The sequence below is a fragment of the Tympanuchus pallidicinctus genome, unplaced genomic scaffold (assembly GCF_026119805.1).
Source record: "Tympanuchus pallidicinctus isolate F22 unplaced genomic scaffold, pur_lepc_1.0 scaffold1, whole genome shotgun sequence".
Classification (NCBI taxonomy): Eukaryota; Metazoa; Chordata; class Aves; order Galliformes; family Phasianidae; genus Tympanuchus; species Tympanuchus pallidicinctus.
The window spans coordinates 73,899,575-73,921,486 of NW_026294618.1; the positions used below are offsets into that span (position 1 = coordinate 73,899,575).

At 35.5% G+C, this 21,912-nt stretch overlaps 1 protein-coding gene across 8 annotated transcripts in view; it reads right to left on the minus strand.

The window, feature by feature from the left end:
• The window catches only part of RGS7 (regulator of G protein signaling 7), a 231,725-nt gene that overhangs the window by 112,308 nt on the left and 97,505 nt on the right, over positions 1-21,912 (minus strand). For all 8 annotated transcript variants that reach the window (XM_052701782.1, XM_052701775.1, XM_052701793.1 and 5 more), the window contains one exon: positions 19,938-20,034. In XM_052701782.1, coding sequence (XP_052557742.1) covers positions 19,938-20,034 — 97 coding nt within the window. The remainder of the gene's footprint in view (positions 1-19,937; positions 20,035-21,912) is intronic.

The window sequence follows — 21,912 nt, forward strand, 5'->3', positions numbered from 1 at the left end:
GTTGTAGTTTCCCAGGAAATAAACAGGAGGCATTACTCATCTATTCATATGCTACTGAGATGTTTTTAGAATAAACTGATTATTAATTTAGGTGCATATATTAAAAAACATTTATAGATTCAACACTACAACTTTGATTTTGATATTTTAATAATAGTAATGAGTCTCCCCTCTGATGGTATGCATCTAGAAATCAGGATCACCCAGGAAAACAAAGTTACAAGATTTCATCATAACTAACACATCTTTAAGTTTCAGTTCTTTTTCCTCATTCTGTGTTTAGAATCATCATATAACTTGGCTTATAAGAGATGTATTTCTAAGTTGACATTTTCTTCTTTTTAGCAAGTCAGCTAACAAAGATAGACAAGTTCTTTTACAAAGAACAAATGTGCACTGAGAAAATAGAGGAAAATTACAGATCTGTGCACAGTTCCTTAAGATGAAGCACCCACTGTTAACTTGCTGCATATCAAGCAAAAATATACACAAAAATAGTACTTGAATGCTGCTTAACTTGTTATACTCTAATCTTATGGAGACAATACGTAGGAAGCCAAGCACATCACAGAAGGCATAAGATCTGGCAAAGGTAAAGCTACCCTGCAGTTTGGAGTTTCAGAACTTGTTCAAGAATTTTAGCATGCAAATATAGTAAGTGCAATTTAAATACACTGGAAAAGTCTCTCTCCTACAATCAGATTTCTGATGTGATAATTTAAATGGATAATGAAGACTTTCTAACAACCAACATTCCACAGCTGCTCAATATAGCCCTTTCCTTCTCTATTATCCTCTGAGTTTCCCCAGCGGAAGGTGCTAGTTGATGATCCTCAAAAGGATACTTTGTGAACGACTGCAGAACTCATTAAACACCAAAGTTTCTACCATGCATCAACTTCTGAGGTTCTCAAATTTCATTTTATTCTGAACTGGAAGCCCAACATCAAACATCAGACTCTGCACAAAATGAAAAATACCAAAATACTTTAATGTTATCAAAATGTTTAATTCAACAGAGGCAAAATCTTTTTTTAGTATAAAACAAACAGAGTGTTTCATCTTCATCTTTCTGACTCACAGGAAAAACTTCTAACAGTGAAATAGAACAATAAAATCAAAATGCAGTGTTTCAGTATTTCCAGATAACAGTATCAAAAAAATTCTCATTAAAATTCTTATGAAACAGTCTGGCCGTGAAAACACTTTCCAGCAGAAAACTGATTTCTGCATAAAGCTTCACAGAAAGCTCTTAATGGATAATTCTTCTAAATTAAGCAGATGCAGAAGGTTGAAACACAACTAAGATGGATGAGCTTTATTATTCTGTGATGTTCTCACCTTTTCGACAGGCCAGAGAATGATGCTTCATGATCTGCTATACTGAGCACACAGATAAAGTAAATTGATAGTTTTAGATACAAGAGACAAGAAGAAAGAGAATAAAGGTCAATACTAGCTTCCATTTTCTCTTAAGATACCACCTTGTCAATGGTTAACTCTACAAGATTGAGTCAAAATTATTACTAAAATTTTAATAATATGTTACTTTTATTAAAATCTAATCTGAATTCAAGGAAATTCTTATTATGCAACATAAACACTAACCACAGAGGTGATAACTGTTTAGCTCATATCATGCCTTGCTGTTGATAATTAATCATCTCTCCTCCCACCGAGTAATAAAGAAAATGTATGAGCTTTGAAAAGCTACCACTTTTTTTCAATTTCATATAGCAAATATGCATATACCATTTGGAAAATATATTTGTGTAATTACAACTCTTGTAACTACAACATCTACTACATCCAGAGAGTGAGTTATGCAAGTGAAGATGAAAACATTTAGGAACTCTTTAAAATTTAGTTTCTAAAAGATGATCAATTGAAAAGCGGAGTAAGAGTCAACTTAGTTTTTCAGTAGTTTTAATCCATGTACTTTTAAGCCTTACTTTTATGTATATCTTCCATTTTGGTACCATACTATAGTATTATACTGTACAACAATTTCTACTTACTGACGGTGAAATCCAAAGGGATATCATAAAATCATTCTGTCTTAGTTGCAATGCAACTCCACTACAGTCAATACAGTTGTTTTGAAAGTTTCAAATCAATATAGTTTGAGGAAATGGTTAATAGAATTAGTGAAGTATATCTCAAATTTCTTTCAGCTGTGATAAATGGTGAGATTCACAGCAAACAAATTGAATCTAAGTTTTACAAAAAAAATTAAAGCCTACTTTTTAATCTTTTCTCCAATATGCATGCAAAATTGTGCTGAAGTCAACAATTTAGGGGTATTTAACTTCAAACAAAAAAGGAACTTAACTATACACTACAATACAGTTTTATTCCCAATTAAACCTATTATACGTCTGTAAAATCTGTAAGTGCCCTTATAGCAACTCATTTCTCCACAAACTGACCTCATTTTTTTTCATAGGCAGGTGAAACAAATACACAAAGAACAAGGCTCCAATTATCAGTCTTATTAAGGAATACGTTTGCAATGTCTTTCATGGAGCTTCCTGCCCAATGAGAATTGAGGCAATTGTACTCCAAAATGGACACCGTCACAAACTATTCTTCAGAGGAAGCATACAGGCTACTTTGACATGATATACTTTGCTTTACAGAAGGCATTAGAAATGTGATATTATCTTTCTTGTAAATCCCTCATATCATTTGCACTGGTTGTCTAAGCATATGATCATTTTTTGTTGGGGTACATTTTTTATTAAGCTTAGCATTTTCTTTGGTTTTAATATATTCTATCCTATGTCTTTTTGAAGAAAAGAGATTTGAAAAGGCTTGATAGACTTATTTTCTTTTATATAGTTAATGGAAAGTATTTGCAAGTAAATTGTTCCACTTGCACAAAGCATGAGGTAAGTATATTTCTCATCACAACCAACTACCACTGCCTGCCAGAGGAGCTCAGAGGATATTTCTTTGGAAAAAACTTTATCTACTCTTCTCGGGTTAACACATTGGAAGTTAGCATATATTCATATTATACAGCATTCTTTTAAAGTTCTTCTCTACTCTCGTAGCTGCCTCCTATAGCTAATTCTTCATTCTTCTCAGTACCCAGGTTGCTATTTTATTAACCACAGTAAGACTCTGCAAAGGTCTTTATATCTCAAGATAGTAAGCTTCCTAGGTAACAATGCCCTTGAGCTGTATATATTCTCACACTAAAACATTTTCTTGTGTCTTACTGCTTAATTGCGTAACGCTTTTCAAAATACATTTCTGGATATATATATTTTTTTTAAGGTAACATTTTAAGTATTAATATTTGACTCATGATTCAAAACACAGACTTCATTGATGAAATAGCGGAACCAGAGAGTTTGCACTACCTAGTCTTCATTTTCCTAACTCATTTTTCTGTATATTGACCTCAAATACAGTCCTAATCTCCAAAATTTTGATTCTACTTAGCATGGAATCTACAGGCAATGCACTGTTTTGCCAGGTTTTCATTTTCTTGAACTGATGAAGGGAATGTAAACTGAATACTTGAATAATAGAAAGAGCTTAAATTCAGGCTTTCTTTCTCTCAGCATTCTGCCATCAACTACTAGATACAAGGATCGTGAGAAAACTACAGCAGTTCTATAATACTGGTCACTCTTTAATTCCCACCACATTTTCTTTCCACTGCCCAAACGGCTAAGATACACTCCATTTGATGTACTGCACAGAAACTGTTCTGCAAAATGTGCTTCTTTATTTTGCAGCTATGTATAGTTATTAAAGGACAATTTGTGCCCTTTGATGCTAAGTTTGATACTCCTAATAAACACCCTCAGCTGGAAACTGCAGAGAAGTATCTTGCAGATTCTGGGAAAATGTCTTCACATACCCAAAGCAAAACCCCAGATTCAAACTGGCACATCCACATTTTGTCAGATTCTAGACATAATTAGAGAAGTTTCTGGCACAGCCATAGAAGAAGTCTCTGTTTGATATGAGTACACACAGTGTAACACTGGTTGAAAGTAGTTTATGGATCCCCAGCTCTGCACTTCAGCAGGTGGCACATCCATAAAATTGGCAAGTCCTCAACTCTCAGCACTGGCAGAAGGAGCACAGATTGACCTGATGACAGGGGTGGGTGGTGGCGTTCTTGGATTTCTCTGGCCTTGCTAGGTGCTGTCTCACTTTTAAGCAATTAATGTTTGCAGATGAATTACTGGTAATTATAAAAGCAGATTTCTGATGATGCTGACACACATACTTTACACAATGCTCAGGCACAGAGTGCAGTGCGGATTCTGAGTAAAGAAAGACCTAGTTAAATCTGTACTGAAGCTTTTCTTCTGCAGAAGATATTTTAAAAATGTGTGTGCATACAAATCTTTCTAAACAATCTGTTCCTTCTGTTAGCACTACAATTTTAATGTTTATTTCACAAGGAAAAAGCTAGTATTTTATTCAATTTGAGAAAAAGTGGCAAAAGTAATACCCAATAAAAATACGTCATTTTAGATTCATCTAAAACAACCCATGCTCATTGCAGGGGAAAGGCACACAATTTATTTGGGATTTTTTGGTTTCTGTTCTGCCCTTCTAAGTCAGTACTCATTTCAGATCAAAATCATATTTTATCTTTAAATGATATCAGCACGAAGACTGTTTTGACTTCCTAAAATAATAGAAAAGATAGTTCCAACATATTTCTAATATTGATCCAAAACTTTATTACATCTGAGACACAAGGCTATAATCTCCTTTTTATTTGACAGATTTGTTGGTTTGAGCAAAGTTTCAGCTGACTGAGGACATCTCCTGCAAATATAAAAACTAATGTACTTGATTACTCAGTTTGCTCCATGTTCTGCTTGTTTTTATGCTTGTTGCAAAGCAGTAAAACAGAAAGAAAGAATTCTTTCTGATCTATGCGTTCTCTATTCTTACTTCATTTTTCTTTTTTGCTGGGGTAGGAGGGAAGGAAGGTGGAATTAAATGTTCTATTTGGACAGCATATTAGAAAAAAATAAATAATTTTGCATTTAATTTCAATGAATCCATTAATAAATCCAAAATGACACTTCAGCTTATAAAACAAATCTTTAACTTACCAGTACATATTGTCTCTAACAGAAGATTGTAAATCATAATTCACGAAAGGATTATCACTCTTGAATCCCTCTTTCTAATTCTCACTTTTCAAACATTTGTGAAATGATTTTAAAATTCAGACTTCAATAGATAGGATGCCAACATAATGCATGGGACAGTTTAGCAATTCATGTGAACAGTTCTACTTCTGGTCTTACTGACAAAGCATTTTGATATTTGTGGGAGCAGTGTACAGCACAAGGAAAAGGAAGGCAGCGAAAGCCTATTTACAGAACTTCAGAACTTCACTTTTTTTCATCGCTTTTCCTCATCAGCTTGTTTTTCTTGCTGTAAATCAAGAACCATGGAAGTGAAAAGATGCAAGCAGGAATCGAGCACAATTTCAGCTGATTCAAGAGTCATACTTAGTAGGAAAATCAGCTTCACACTCTTCTTCCTCCTAGCCCTTCTACATCTCTCACTATGTCTTCATCAGGAAACCATTATTGAGCACATATAATAGACAGTTTCTATCCTGGTTTGACTAGTATTACAATGAACACAGGGGCTCAGCAAGTTTTGATGTCTGAGTTTGAAAGTGTAGACTCAATAGCCAGGCTCCTCAAGTGTGCTACAAGAACACTGCACAATCACTGAATCACAGATTTTCCCTCACTTTAGAACAAAGGATATTTGGCACAAAATCCTTAAACTGAGGTTAACTTCTCAGAAGAACAATCATCTGATTCAAAATAGATCTAATATATATAGGAGTGATCTGCTACTTTATTCTCTGACTTTCATGGACATTTTAAATCAAAATTGGAAGGAAATTTCCTTTATCAAGCTGTTCAGTCAACAAGTAGTGACTTATTTTCAGTTGAAACTAACTAGAATATTACTTTTTAAAGCACATGAGTATGCATACATGAAATGCAGAGTGTATTCATGGGCTCCCTTTCAAAGCCATGTAAGGATACAGCTCATTATTGCAAACTAGTTAACAATACCACAGAGAATGAGGACAAATAATATCAAAATGCGCATCTTGTCCTAGATGACCATAATGCAAAATGCTCTAAATTGTAACACCAAAGCTCTTCAAAACTCTGAGAAGATACATTTTCCTTAAAAAATACTGCTGCTTCCGCACTAAGTTACTTCTTACTCTATATTAAATAATTTATGTTCTCTCAGAAAGGCATTGATCCCTGAATTAGTAAATATTGTTCCCAAATAATTCAAACAGACTTTGTTCCTAAACACATGTAATATTGTTGATCAAACAAAGAGTATTTCAAGTAGTTTGGAGCCTTTCACTGGCAATGCTTCACAATGTGTTTCCTTCACTCAATTAAAATTTTTATTCTGCTTTCCATCTTTTCTTGTTTAGGAATCTGTTGCAATTCCTCCCTGTAACAGAGCTCATGAGTCTCTTCCTGAGATGCAGGTGGCCTACTCTTTTTTGGCTGACACTTTCTAGTTGGCAGGCTAGCTTAAATTCATTACTCTTATCAACATATCTGGGCTTTACTAAAACATATTTTTAAGAGGTATTTGATGTTCACTTTATTTTCAGTTTAATATTTCTCTGAAATGGGAATCTGAGCTAGAAAAACTTCTAACTTTTAGTCAGCTACATTAGCATGGTTTTTCATAGGTCATTAACTGTTGGGTTTTCATAGAATAGTTTGAGTTGGAAGAGACCCTTAAAGCTTATCTAGTCCAACTCCCCTGAAATGAATAAGGGACACCTACAGCTCAGAGTCTGGTCCAGCTTCACCTTGAATGCCTCCAAGGATGGGGAATCCATCATCTTTCTGGGCACCCTATTCCAATGTCTCAGCATCCTTATTGTAAAAAAACTTCTTTATATCCAATCTAAACCAAGCCTCTTTTAGTCTGAAGCCATTTCCTGTCACAGCAGATGCTGCTAAAGAGACTGCCCATTTCTTTCTTAAATCCCTTTTCTTTTCTCCAGGCTAAGCAGCCCCGTTCTTTCAGCCTGTTTTCATAGGGGAGATGTTCCATCCCCTGGATCACTTCTGTGGCCCTCCACTGGATACACTCTAACAGGTCCTTTTTTTCTTCTGTACTGACAACTCCACATCTGGATGCGATAATTCAGGTGAGGTCTCATCTGCACAGAGGGGCAGGATCACCTACTTTGACCTGCTTGCTGATTATGCATCTTTTCATGCATCCAAGGATACTTTCTGGGCTACGAGGGCACACTGCTGGCTCCTGTCCAGCTTCCCATCCACCAGTATCCCCAAGTCCTTTTCAGCAGAGCTGTACTCTATTCCCCACCTTGTACTGATAGCAGGGTTTGCCACAATGCAGGTACAAGACCTTGCACTTGGATTTGCTGAACCCCATAAGGTTCACCTGGGTCCACTGCTCAATCCTTTCTAAGTCTCTTTGAATGGCATCCTGTGCCTTAGATGTGCTGACCACACCACACAGCTTGGTGTTCTGCCTAATATACAACTGCATATTAATACAGCTGCCTCTGTATAAATTTCTTCAGATGCTTTATTAATTATTTCTGTTTTACATATAATAATTTAAAAGTAAAAATAGCAGTCTTAAATATCATCAAGAAAGCACAGTTACATCAGACTAAATTCAAAACCAGTTACATGACTGACTAGATTAAACATGGTACATAGTTTTCTATGCCCCTTGCAGAACAGCCTAAACTATGATCAAAACAGGGAGAATGAGAGATATACCACTTGAGCTTTTTTGGTTGATTGGTTGTTTCTTTAAACACAGAGAACTGTATTTTTAAGAGGCAAAGAAAAGTGAGATAAGCTGCTCTCTCTTTCTTTCAATAACTGTCATACAAGAGTGATTTGCTATGACCAATTTTCCAGACACATTCTGGAACAATAGCCTCAATTTCAGGTCTTTAAGTGGTCCAGGATTTGGGGAAATAATCCCTGACAGAAGCTTCTATTTGAGCATGAGACAAAATCAAGATTAACCTCCTAAATCCAGCTCAAATAGTGTGATGGTCCTGGTAACACAGCTCTCATTTCTCATCTACTTCCAGCCCAGAGCAACCAGCCCAGCCCACAAGCAGAGCAGCCTGGGTCCATCTACAAATGTTGATCATTGTAACAATGTTTTTATGACTTCTCAATTTAGAACTCATGGCAATTTTTTAGATCAACAGTCTGAAAAAAATGTAGATAACATGCAATTGTATTTCTGTAAAACAGTATTTCACCAAAAGCACAAAAACAAAAGAGACAAGTAACTGCCTTCACCTTTCACTGAAACATAATTCTGATCTATTCTACTGAATGGAAGCCTTTGTAAGTGTGAAAGGACTTGATAAAATTGTTTTAGAATAACAGTTCAGACAGCAGGAACACAAGAATACTAATAGCTCAGAAAACAAGTGAATAGAGAACAGTGGCTTTTTTTTTCACTTAGGAGTACATAAAAAAGGAGATCTTGAAATTACTGAAAGCAGAAAAATCAGGAGAGGATAAACGGGTGTGAAGAAAAGCAGAAGGTAGAATTTATGTAAACAAACCATTAACAGGCAGGCTTGGCCCAGTGCCTTTTCTCTATTCATAAAATATTTTCTGCTCTAGAAAAGTAGTTTGGGTAACAACTGGATTGTTACTTTCCTTAGTATCTACAAATTCTTCCTCCTATAACAAGTCCATGATATAATTGAAGGTACTCTTAACAAAAACTATTGAGGTCTATGGGTCTATAAAGCTTTTCTATATTTTATGTATATCACATTAGATTATAAGAGGTTTAACAGCAAAAGTACTGACATGGAAAATGGAGTGCCAACATCCATAAGATACTCATGAGCACATGCTAATTTGGTATTTGGCTCTGCAGAGAAAGAAAAATGAAACCTAATGATATACCACTTCCAACTACTATACAACTCTTCTCAATATCTTCCACAAGCTCGTAATATATTCTGAACAAGAGTTAGAATGCCATGCAGTATTTTAAAACAGCTAATATCCATGCATTTTACTATAAATTAAAAATAAATAAAAGGAATATTTGCATGTACTGATGCCTGAACCAAGATCCAAACAAGTACATTCAAACACCTACAATGCCTTGCTGGTGTTTATGTATCAAAACTACACATATAGCTGTTATAGTACAAAAGATTACAGACCTTTTCTGTGGCAAGGAAAGATGTGCATCACACTTCAGTTTTTAGAATAGCTTTTTTATTTTCAAGTATTTAACACACTTGAGAAGGTAAGTATTTCAGAAAGAGCCGAGGTAGTTCAATTGTCTGCTGCAAACGCCCCATGACTGGTGCTTTTCACGTGATATAATAGAGCCAAATTCTCAGCAACAACTGAAATCCTTCAGATATTATATTATTCTAACAGTGAGACACTCATCAAATATCCAGAAGTTCCACTTTCTGCTCCTTCACTCAAGCACTACCAGGTCTCATAATCAAAACTATTATGTTACTATTACGTTACAAAATGCATATGTGGTGCAGGGAATATTAATACTTATTTTCTCTTCACATTTATATATATATATTTATTATATATATATACATATTAAAAAAAAAAATAGAATTCTCAATTATTTCCAGAGGAGTTTGACTCCTCTTATCCATGTTTTGACAAGGTCTGTATCCTCCTTCATGCTAATAATGGAGGATTTTGTAAGGGAGGACTTTCCCGGAATCACAGGCTCTGTTCCTCGTCTTCCTACAGGGATTGATTACAAGTGTAACAGACTTCAGTGAGCTTATATTATTAACAGCTTCTACAGAACCTTACATAAGCCTTGAAGTGGTTTTTAGTTTGTTGGGTTGTGTGTTTTTTTTTTAAGCTGATAATTTATGCACTATTTCTATGGATAAATACATATGATATACGTATGAATGCTATACATGCTCATATGTGCAAGATGGGGGAGGTCATTCTTTGTGTAACTACTGCTCATTTTTACTGCTACAAAAGCAACATAACAAAATAATTATTAACTGCTATTATTACATCAGAAAAATAATGGCAAGCCAGCTAAAGTGAAGTTGTGATAAATTAGAGAAATTCTGCTACTTTCAGGGCTTCATTTTCAGCGCAACATTTTCATGAATGTCACATGTCCAGCATCTAGAGACTGGATGTCAAGAAATGGCAAAGTACACCCAAGTAGTTGCACCATAACAAAGTTTTCCCATATGCTGCTCAGAAGTACTCAGACTTCACTCAGACTTCACAGCTGCAATCCTCTTCCCCAAGCCCCCTTCCCCCCCCCCCCCCCCCAATGGAGTAAAATAATTAAAAAATCAGGCAAAATTTACATACAAGAGGCTTGAAAGAAGAAGGTACAAAGATTGAGGGAAACACTTTCAAGACAAAACAACATATTAGAAGAAGTTAGGAAAAAAAAATTATTTATAATCAGCAAGCCCCAGAGCTATTTATCTGGAAGCGTTTATGCAGCACTTGGGAAGCAAGGGATCATCTAATTCCAACAGTGCACTCCTTGTGGATGAACCACAAATAAAAAATGAATGTTTCCATTGATCTCAAATCTCTAAACAAAAGAGCAGTTATTAACATCTTTTTCCTGCAAAAGCATGACTTTGGACCTGCTTATTTTGCAAGTATCTGTGAAATTAAGCTTTTCATAATCTACTGACTTTAAGGGAACAGACATTTATAATGACTGTTTTATGTACAAATTACTGTAAAAGACTTCTCAATGGGTTTTCAGTATATTTCACTTTCTTAGAACAATTTTGCTAAATTACCTCAGACTTTCATTACTGTATTTTCTTCTTTCTACTAATGCTTCCAATGGTAATCACCACTGAACTGAAACTTTTTTTGTACTTCTTCTTTTGCTTGGTTAGGAGGAAGAAATAAAAAATAAGAATTTATTGTTCTGTTGAAAATAACAGATGAAAATCCTTACACATTTTGAAAATATTTTAATTCTGACAGAGATTAGCAAAAGCCTGATATTAACACACGACTTTCTTAAATTGAAAACAGGAAGCAAAATTATCATTGAATACCATGGTTATTCAAAATAGTTTTTTACTTCTTTCATTTACTTCTCATTCCAATGGAATACAAGCTGAATGTTCTAGGGTGGTCACAGCCCAACCCAGCACATCATACACAGCTGACATAGCTGAGCTCCACAGCTACAGCACTGATTGATAAAAAATAAAAGTTCTGTCAAGTTGTAAGCAGTTTAAGATTACCCTTCAATGGCCATATTTCCAATATGCATGATGTGGCCAAGACTGACATACAAACAAACAGGAATTGTGAGGTAAACATGTGCAAACAGCACTTAAATATCTACTTTTGTTTTGCCATATGATAAAGAATACAAAGCATCACACATTAACCAGTTCATTATCTCAGTATCTTGAAACGACTGCACATCCAATCTTATGCTGCAACTTTAGTAAGTTCTTCTACTAATGTCTTGAAAAATCATAAACATGATATCAATATATAATAGCCTTCTACCAAAAAATATCAACTCCCAAAAGACCATGAACATATGAATGCAAATCAGTCACCTTTTGACAAAATAATGAATACAATACACAAGAATGATTGGTACTTTAAATTCAAACCAACTATTCATTTGGGGATAGTGTTGTTAACTTTTATTTTCAAAAGGTCTGGTTTGAAAACTGAAACTGTAAAGATGGCAAGTTCCTGTCTTTGTGAAGAAAAGAAAAGAGGGAATAAGATAACTTCTGTCATTCCTGTACTGACAAAGATCTTTTTATTTCATCAAACCTTTTACTAAGATTGAATCCAATCAAGCCTACCAACTTGCATCTTTAACACTGAAGGCTCTGTTTGCAAACAACATACCTTGCAAATAACTGGCATAGAGTACACAGCATACATTGCAGCATATATTGAATTATACCTGAAGAAGAGTGCAGTACAAAGGGGAAGGCGGTGGGGGACTTGAAGGAATTAAAGAAAGCAGGAACTTCTTACCAACCTAGCACTGGAGATACACTGAAGGGGGAAAAAAGTACATAAATATCAAGGGCTTGGGATAAGGGAATCCGAGATTCTCCTGTACGGTTAATTTATTCTGGAAAAGATACAAAAAAAATGGAAATTCAAAACTCCTTGCATTTACCTATAATGCAATATTACGTTGCTTCAGAGGTACCAGATGACTGCAGTATTATGCTTCGGTGGGGTTTCTTTTCTGTCAATCCAAGTGATAGAGCTTTCTCTTGTATCTTTTCAGTAGGTAATTTTCAGTACTGAATTGGATAAACCTATCAACTCATTTCATATGCAGCACTGAACAGTCATCAGATGCTAACAACTCATTACTCAGTTGGGCAAGATCAAAACTAATGACAGATGAAACACTCTCTTGTCATTAGTGCCCTGAGTCATCCAGTTTCCTCTGTACTGCTCTTTATTTTTTGCTGCTTGCCTCTATATAACAAGTAATACTGTTGTTGTAGGCAGCTCCTGTGATTCATTCATATCTGGGGCTTAACCATCGATGATCTGTGGGTGAGATGGGCTACCATGACACTGCTTTCTTCTGGAGTATCTCTCACTACCTCTGACCAGACCACGGCTGGTCTGCCAGTCTGCCAGTCCTCCGACACTCCGTCGACTGAGTGTTTGAGGTTAAAACATACAGATTCCTTATTTCATCACGCATAATATAAATGCTAAAATAAAGATTGAAAATTTATGATTATGTGAAGTGAATACATTCACAGATCAAAATGTACCATCTCATTACCTTAACAATTTCCCCAGAAAAAAAGAAAAATGCATTTTCTGAGATTAGGAAAACTGATAGAATAAAATGTCATATGATGGCAATAAACTTTCTAAAAATGGGAAAATGCAGTGCATATAAGGAATAGGCACAATGTCAACCTCACATCTAGGAATGAGAAAAAAGCTAAAGATTTTTTATGGATTATATTTTCCTGAAAAAGATAAATGAATCTTTTTACCTTCTCTGTGACTCAGGAGACTTTATAAACCATCTCTCTACTGACCTTTGCCTATCATTGCTGGTTCAAGCTGTGACTCCTTTCTAAAAGTATTGAGCCACACAACAGAAACAGCTAGGAACAACTTGCATGAAAACTCTCTCCTTAGATACCTTTTATTCTGCCTCTGCGTGTACACTTTAACTGAACTAACATTTCTCATACATCTCCCCATTCCTTCAAAAAAACACTAAACAGCACCCCTCATATACATTTACACACCCCTCAGTGGGCATATTCTCCACAGATTTTGTTCAGTTTTTCCTGCCATCATGTTTATCAGCAAGCATATCTGAGTACTACATAATTTAAAATCTCGTTTTAAATTATAGTACCATCACACTGGTAATCTGTAACAACCATGAAATCTCTCCATCACTATATCTGTCTTTAAAAATATCCACATCCTGATTACCTCATGAAGCTTTCAGTACTAGTATTGACCATCTGCCTTGCTAAGATCCCTAAAACAAACCATTGAGTATTTCAGAGCATTATCCACAAACTCTGAATGCTTCTTTCTGCTGGAAAGTGAACATCAAAACTTTGGCATTTACTTGCTATCTCTCCTTAGTAAAAATAAAAATGATATTTTAGAGCTCCTCCTAATCCTTATGATTCATATGTCAGACTCCCTACATTCATCATCATTTCAAGCAAGTTTTTTTATCCGTTTCCAGGCCTAATGTGAACCATGTCCCTGGCAAATTGCCTTCTTTTTATTCCTGATGCTCTAATCACTGTTAGTAAAGAACGCACATGACAATCTTCATGCAATTATTGTTGTTGACAGGCAAGATGTCTACATAAACATCTTCACTCTTTCAAAGCATTTTAAAACCACAGAGACAACAACAGCAAGCCCTTCCTTTGTTCATCAAAATAAAAAATAATCACATGGAAGGAGCAAATTCTCCTGCCTTTTTTTTTTTTTTTCTTGGAGCCTTTAAAGTTTCAAATCAAAGCCATAATATATATCTGATAAATAACATAATTATGACTTCACCTTTAGACTACAGATTGTAGGCCTGTGGGGGGTCCTGCATTATTTTTAGTCAGCTATCAACTACTGTTTCAAATATGTGCCTCCTGAAAACTGAATGCCTATGACTGTGGTCATCAGAATTAATGGTAGAAAATGACTATGATCCAGATACAAAGATAACTAGAATTTTTCCATTGAATGGAAGACCATCAAATTCCCTAGAACCTGGAACCACACGGACACAACACAGGTGCCAATTCCAACTCAGTTTTAGATGCCCAGATTTGTAACAATATGCTCAAAGCTAATGAGAAAACTGACTCACTCTCTCCTTAAAGAAACTTCTAGCTTACATGAACTGAACCAGAGATACTTTAGGCTCTCTTACATGCTGCTAAAATAACACAATTCAAAAACAAACAAAAAACAAACAAAAGCCACACATTTGTACAGCTCACCAGTTCTAAGTTGGAGCAGTGCAATAGAAAATATGTAATAAACTCCATAAAAACATCTATTTACATTACCAGCTTCTATCACATCATCATTTTATAGCTTCATAACATTTGGAAATCAGTAAATTTCTTCTTGTTTCTTGAAGCCAATAATTTAAGTAGGATTTTATGGTAGATTCTGTATTAGCCTTAGTAGCTCACTAACTTGATCTTAAAATACATTCTTTAAATCACTGTGCAGTCACTAAACCCTCAATAAAGGTTATGAATTTGTGTGGTGACTAGTGAAAGACTATACTGAAGCACAGCGATCTATCCATTCCATACTAGACACTGTAGTGAACTGGGCAAAACACTCAAGAAAATCTATTGTCTTTATCGTGTTGCAAAATAAAAAGAAAACAGCTACTTTCAAATTATACTTACTCATCTTTCCATCATCTCATGTGTGAAATACTCAATTTATCCATTAGCCCTGTTGAAAATGCAGCCTGTCTCTACGGAGATGTACGTGTAGGCTTAATTCACTGAATTCAGATTTGGCTATCAGTTATTCCTGAGTCTTTTCACATAGTTTCTGTTTAGCTCTCATCATAGTCTCTGTTCTGTGCTTTTTGATACAGACTCAAGGTGATCAAGAGACCTAATGGATACTAAAAAAGCAGTAAAATGATTCAGACACAACAAATAATGCATATAGAAGTCTGGGAGAACATTCCATGGAGAAATAATATCTAGGTGAAAGCCTGCTTCTGTTTTTTCAGAAACACTAAAGATCACACAATTAGAAGATGAACATGAAATGCCACCTCCCTAGAAGCATTCAAGGCTAGGCTGGATGGGACTTTGAGAAACCTCGTCTAGAGGGAGGTGTCCCTGCCTATAGGAGGGGGGTTGAAACTAGGTGATCTTGAAAGTCTCTTTCAACCCAAACCGTTCTGTGGTTCAATAAGATACACAAAGACAAACTCCATGGCTACTACAAATGATTAAGATAATAATGTGAATGGTCACAAGCAGACTATTTCTTCATAGTAAAAATAGTTATTCCACTCACAAAGACCCAGAAGCTATTATTTGAACTATGATATCTTCCACCATAGTGTGGCAATATGCTTAAGTAGTCACCGAATCTCAAAATATCGTGAGTTGGAAGGACCACAAGAATCATCAAGTCCAACTGCTGGCTCCACACAAAACTAACCAAAATTCAAACTGTATTTCTGAGTGTTGTTCAAACACTTCTTGAACTTCAGCAGGCTTGGGGCCAAGAACACTGCCCCTGGGAGACTGTTCCAGTGCCCAACCACCCTCTGGTGAAGAACCTTTTCCTCATGCCCTGACGCAGCTCCATGCCATTCCCTTGGGCCCTGTTGCTATCACCAGAGTATAGCGCTGCCCCTCCTCTCCCTGTGAGGAGCTGCAGTTGCCACAAAGCCTCTTTTCAGCCTCCTTTGCTCTGGGCTGAACAAACCAAGCTGCTCCTCACCCACCTTGCCCTATAGAGCCTTTACCATCTTCCTTAGGTGTTCTCTAGTATATTTCTTTCCTCATATTGTAGTGCCCAAAACTGCACACAGTGCCCAAGGTGATGTCACACTAGTGCAGAGCAGAGTGGAAGAACCCCTTCCCTCGCCTGGTGGCAGTGCTGGGCTGGTGCACCCCAGGGTACGGTTAGCCCTTTGGACTGCCAGGGCACGCTGTTGACAAATGAAGCTTATCAACCACAACCCCCACATGCCTTTCCGTGAGGCTGATCTCCAGTGTTTCTTCCCCCAGTCTATACATACATCCAAGGTTTTCCTTTCCCAGGTACAGAATGCAGCACTTGCTTTGTGGAGCATCATATGCTTGGTGGTTTCCCGGTCCTCCAAGTTGTCAAGATCTCTTTGCCAAGGATTCTTTATGCTCAAAGGAGTTAGCAGCTCCTTCCAATTTAATGCTGTCAATGAATGTACTTCGTATATCTTCAAGTCCTGTATCCAAGTCATTGATGAAATCACTGAAGAGAACTGGCCCTAAAATGGAGCTCAGCAGAACCTTTCTAGTGACTGGCTGCAAGCCTGATGTAACCCCAAACTCACTGACTACTTGTTCATCCAGAAGACAATCACACACCTTCCAAAAGAATTACCATTAGCAATGACCAGTGTGGTACTCACAGAATAAGTCTGTTTTTAACCAGTGATGTTCTAGGATGCTTAGGCCCATTAGTCTGTTTTCTACAAAGCTCTACATGCTTATTCATCTGTTCGTATCTACTCTGAGCCTAGTTGCAAATAACATTGTGGTGACTCAGCTTGATGTAAACTATCATTACAAAGACCATCTGCTACAGCACATTTCTTTCTGCTCAAAGGCCTCACAAGCACTAGCTGAATGAGGTCATTTAGCAAGATTCAATAAGGGCTAACATCTAGTGTAAAAATATTATTGGTCAAAATCACACTAGGCATACAGTATCCTGTAACAATGGCTCCAGAAGGCAGTTAGTATCAGGACTAATCAGTGAAGTGCTATCTGATTAAGCAAGTTATAGCTGGGTAGTCAGTAGAATATCTATTCTATGAATGGCATAAACAATGGTAAAAAATATTGAATGCAATGAAACCATTAGCTCATCACATCCAAGAAGAAACACTGCAGCATAATTCTGAGATTTGATATTTTTGTTGCTTGCCATGATAAAATTAAAATGCACCACAGACATCTACTGATGAGCACAACAGGTTGTAGGTCTACCAGAAATACAAATAGAAGTCAGTAGTCAGCTCCCAGTACTGCACTTCCAATGATTCTTTTATGCAAAGTGCCACTTGGAATTAGTCAAGGATGCATTTTTTCCTCTTCAGTATTTGTTCATTAATATGTATAATAAGCCCTATCATTTCTGTTACAAACTTTGCAATATACTGAGTTGTTCACCATAGCTATTTGAATAATATGAGGTATAATTTTATCGTATAAAAGAATTTAAATGAGTATCATTAACATCACTGATGCTAAACAGCTGTGAAGAACTTCTCCAAACCAAGGGATGGAGTATAAGGAATAGGACAAGTGTCAATTTTTGTGTCTGTTTTTTACCTGCTTGTTTTCAATGTTTTGTATTTTTGCACATTGGAGTTCAGTCAAGAATTGAGAGTTTTTTCATAATTCATTTCACCTTCTAGGTGACTGAAATGCTGTTATCCAAATTAGTCTGCAATTCACTAGCTAGTAAATTTACACCACGGATAAATTTGCTGCTTACTCAATCTTGCACACTCCCAAATAAGCATATATGCTCCTGATGAAAATATGAGTAGTATTATGATACATGTATGGGTCTGTATTCTTTTTCATCAAATGGCTTGCAAACTCAATCTAAGCATATTTTAATCTGGTAAACTCAACTAAATTATTTCTTTTTGAAAGATTTCAAGACAGAAATCAAATGAAAATTTTGTTTGAATTCAAGCAGATTACACACACTCAGGAACATATTTATGAGGCTTCAACATTAAGCAACATATTTGCTCTCCATGAAAACATGAAATATAAGAAATATATTTTTTCAAAATTTCACAAGGTGAAATAATCCTTAACATATTATTATTTTTCCTTTTGTCATCTTGTGAAGAATAGCAATGCATAGAGTACTGGCTGTGAAGAATTACCTGTATCTGAAATGTTTCTCTGTGTGTATATTTTACTTGTAAAAACATCAAAGGAATGACTCAGTAAATGGGATAATACAATCACATTGTCCCATTTTTTACAATCATAACATTCTACTAACAGGTCAAATTCAGATACCTTTCCCCAAACTTCTTTTGCTAATTTATTCGTCCTTAATAGACATGGTCAGTAATTCTGCAATAAGGACTACCTGCTGTCTAAACTAGTCTGCCATTCTGTTTTTAAAAACAATAGTATGAAATACAAGAAAACAAAAATTAAAATACCCCTTCTGCTTTTACAGTGATAGCCTGTAAGACAGAAGTACAGAATTGGAAGAACTGGAAATCATGAAGTCCAACTCCCAGCTAAAGTGGCTTGCTGGAGAAAGTTTCCAGGTGGTTTTTTGCTATATCCAGAGAAAGAGACTCCACAAGCTCTCTGTGCAGCCTGTTCCAGTGTTGTGTAATACCAATGCAAAAAAACTTTTTTCTCATTTTCATAGCAAACTTCTGCTTCTCCAGTGTGGGCTCATTGCCTCTGTAGCTCAGCATAACTGAAAAGAGGCTAGCTCCATCCATTTGACATCCACCCTTCAGATATTTGTAAGCACTGATAACATCCCCTCTATGTATTTTCTTCCCCAGACCCTAAGGATATCTATAAATTGTTAAGATTAATTTTAAAGATTGTTTAAAGGCTCTAACAAGTATTATCTATGGCATAGACACAAGCATGAGTCTGACCACTTGTAGAAACATGACTTAACTGCGGCATACCTCCATATTTTTCTCTCCTCAATCAAACAATTGCAAAGTTCCAAATTTTATTGGATGTTTTCCTAGGCAGCTGGCTAGATATAATACATACCTTTGTAAATACATGCAAATACGTGTACTACTTTTTTTTTTTTCTTCTTTTTTTCCAGCAGAAGGAATGTAAATATGAAGTGCATTAAAAATATAGCTGTGCTTTCCTGTTTTTTGGTTTTTTGTTTTTAGTAACCTACTGCAAAAATTACTGCAATTGTATTTGAGGTAGAAAATCTAAAAATGAAAAAAAAATGAATTGCTATGCTTTTTCTTCCTTCCCTACACCTCCTCCCAGTATTAAATAGATAGTTACTAGTTAATACTAGTTAATTAAAAAATGGACATATTTTTGTGAATGCAACAGTACTGGTTTGGGTTACCTATAAAGTTTATGGCTGTTTTGCATGTCATCACAGAAATCTCAGCCTTAGCTTGGCACTAGCAGCCAAAGCTCATAAAAGCAGATTGTAAGTGTTGTAAGAAATATCAACAACTCAGCATCATGTAGAGTGCTATGATTATTATTTTCTTGTGCTGATGATATAATAGTTCTTATATTCATATACTGGCCTATATTTTAAACTATTTATACTTGCCATATAAACAAGTTAAAAATCAGATCTGAAATGCAAAAACACTGCAATAAAAATAAATTGAATTTTTACAGTAAAGTAAGTACTGCCGTCAGAAAAACTACTGGACAAAAACACATACATGAAAACACATTTTGATGTGCAAGAAATATATAACCAATTTTTATTATCAAAGTACTGAAAGGGTAGGGTAGTTAGTTTCTCCTCAGACAAGGCAAATGTGAATTCCCCATAACACTAAGGTAAACATTCGCCATTTGAGCATACTATTACACAATGTAAAATGGGAATCTTAAATAATATCAAAATCACACTGACTCTTACCAGAAAAGACACTGGGGATCTTGGAAAGAAAACTTTTGACTGTACGAATAGGAATCCCATTTTTCTCATCTTGCATGCGAGCTATGACGTCTTCCATCTGAACACAGATAAAAAAAAAATGGAAGGAAGAATAAAGAAAGTCAGAATTATTCCTGTAAGAACTTCTACAATAAATCCTAGGCCAATCTCTCAAATTAAAGGTCCACTCTTGCTACTTTTTTTAATTTACAATTTTTATTTTAGATTTTTTTTTTTTTAGTAAGATAAAGTATTGGAAGTACTTTACCATAGTCAACAATAACTTAATGTATGGGCTCAAGGTCTTTGGAGAATGAAATATCAGAATAGAAAAGGTACAAAGTGGATAAAAATGGTTCAATATTGCGGGATGCAAAATTTAATGTTTGATGGTATTACTGGTATTGTATTGAATACGAAAGTATAATACATTCATTCATCCTTCCACAGTTCTGACACAGTTGTCAAAGGCTGTTCAAAACAAAAAATAGAGCCTTGAAGTTCAAAGCAAAAAATCCTTCTTTTGTTTTGAGAAGTGAAAAAACTATGAAACAATGCAATTTTTTTTTGCAAATTTCATAGTGGATCTTAATTACATATTAAATAACTTTCACCTTTCTTCCTTTTCTTTCTTTAAATGCCTTACCTCTCAAAATATAAAATAATATTCTGGTAAAATAAATTACAAACTATCTTCTTTCCTTAATTACCAAAGAAAACTGAATCTCCATCTGACTGAACGTTTCATAATACTAGTCAAATCTTAAAAAAACTGGGGTATGTCATCTATGTTCCCCAGTAAGTAGTAAGTCTGTGGGGGAGAGGGGGAAAGTTTTAAAAGTTTGTGACTGGGTGATGTGGAAAAAAAGAGAAAAACAAATTATTCTAACACCTTTCTTTCTGCATAAGTCTGATGACTGCAATCAGCAAATAGCAAATCAGCGTTATTAGCAGCTATGAATAAATTCCCATAGTGCAGATGTGTACAGATGCAAGAAAGGGAGAGGGAGCTGGGATCACATACATGGTGTACATACCAAAAGTGAATTTAAAATCAAACACTTCCACTGCTTATGGAAAACCTGTTTATGCAGTGTCTGGAGATTCAAATGTTCTCTCTAGTAACAGATCACATATTAGCAATCCAAGAAACACAAATCCAGTGGCGTAGTCCAAACCAAAAAAGTACAGCGAAAAAGCAGACACTGTCCAATAGCAAGATGAGGAACGCTGAGATTTCTGTTCTCTTTTAAAGAATATACAAATACAACTCCAAAGAAAGGCAGTAATAGTTTTTTTCTGTGTCAATTTACAACATTCATTTAGCATGAAATTTTATTATTTAAGTAGAAAAAGCTATGAATTATGTTCCAAAGAAACAGTAAAGTAGACAAGCTGTTGTCTACAAAATGGAATCTGTCCCTACATTTATTGTCCATACAAATAAGTGAGAGTTTCCTTCAACTCCCCAATTCATGAGCTTCTAAATGTGAACGAAGTCTCTCAAATTCAAGTGAGTATCTTTGCTTCAAACAATAAAGTACACTTAGAGATATAGGGGTATTCTGCAGAAAAAAAATGTACATAAGTAAATTTGATGATAAATTGTGCACATGCATTGTAAGCAATGTAAAGCAACATGATAAAGATACATTTACATTATAATAAGTGGAACTCAATCCGGAAACACGATATTCCAGAGAGAGATATGCAGATATGTCTTTCTTAGGAATGCACAAAAGTGCAAGCAATGACTAGCATTATTCATACTGTTGGTAATCACTCTTTCGAGTGTATATGGAATAAATTACTGACGTTCACATATGCTTCCCTAAACTTGCGTCATGGACAGGTTTTAAGCTGAAGTGCATAAAACATAATTAGGACAGTGAGATCTTGGATAGCTGAACTGCAAAATTACACACCTCCTGCAGGTCTAGCTCAAAATATTGTTCTG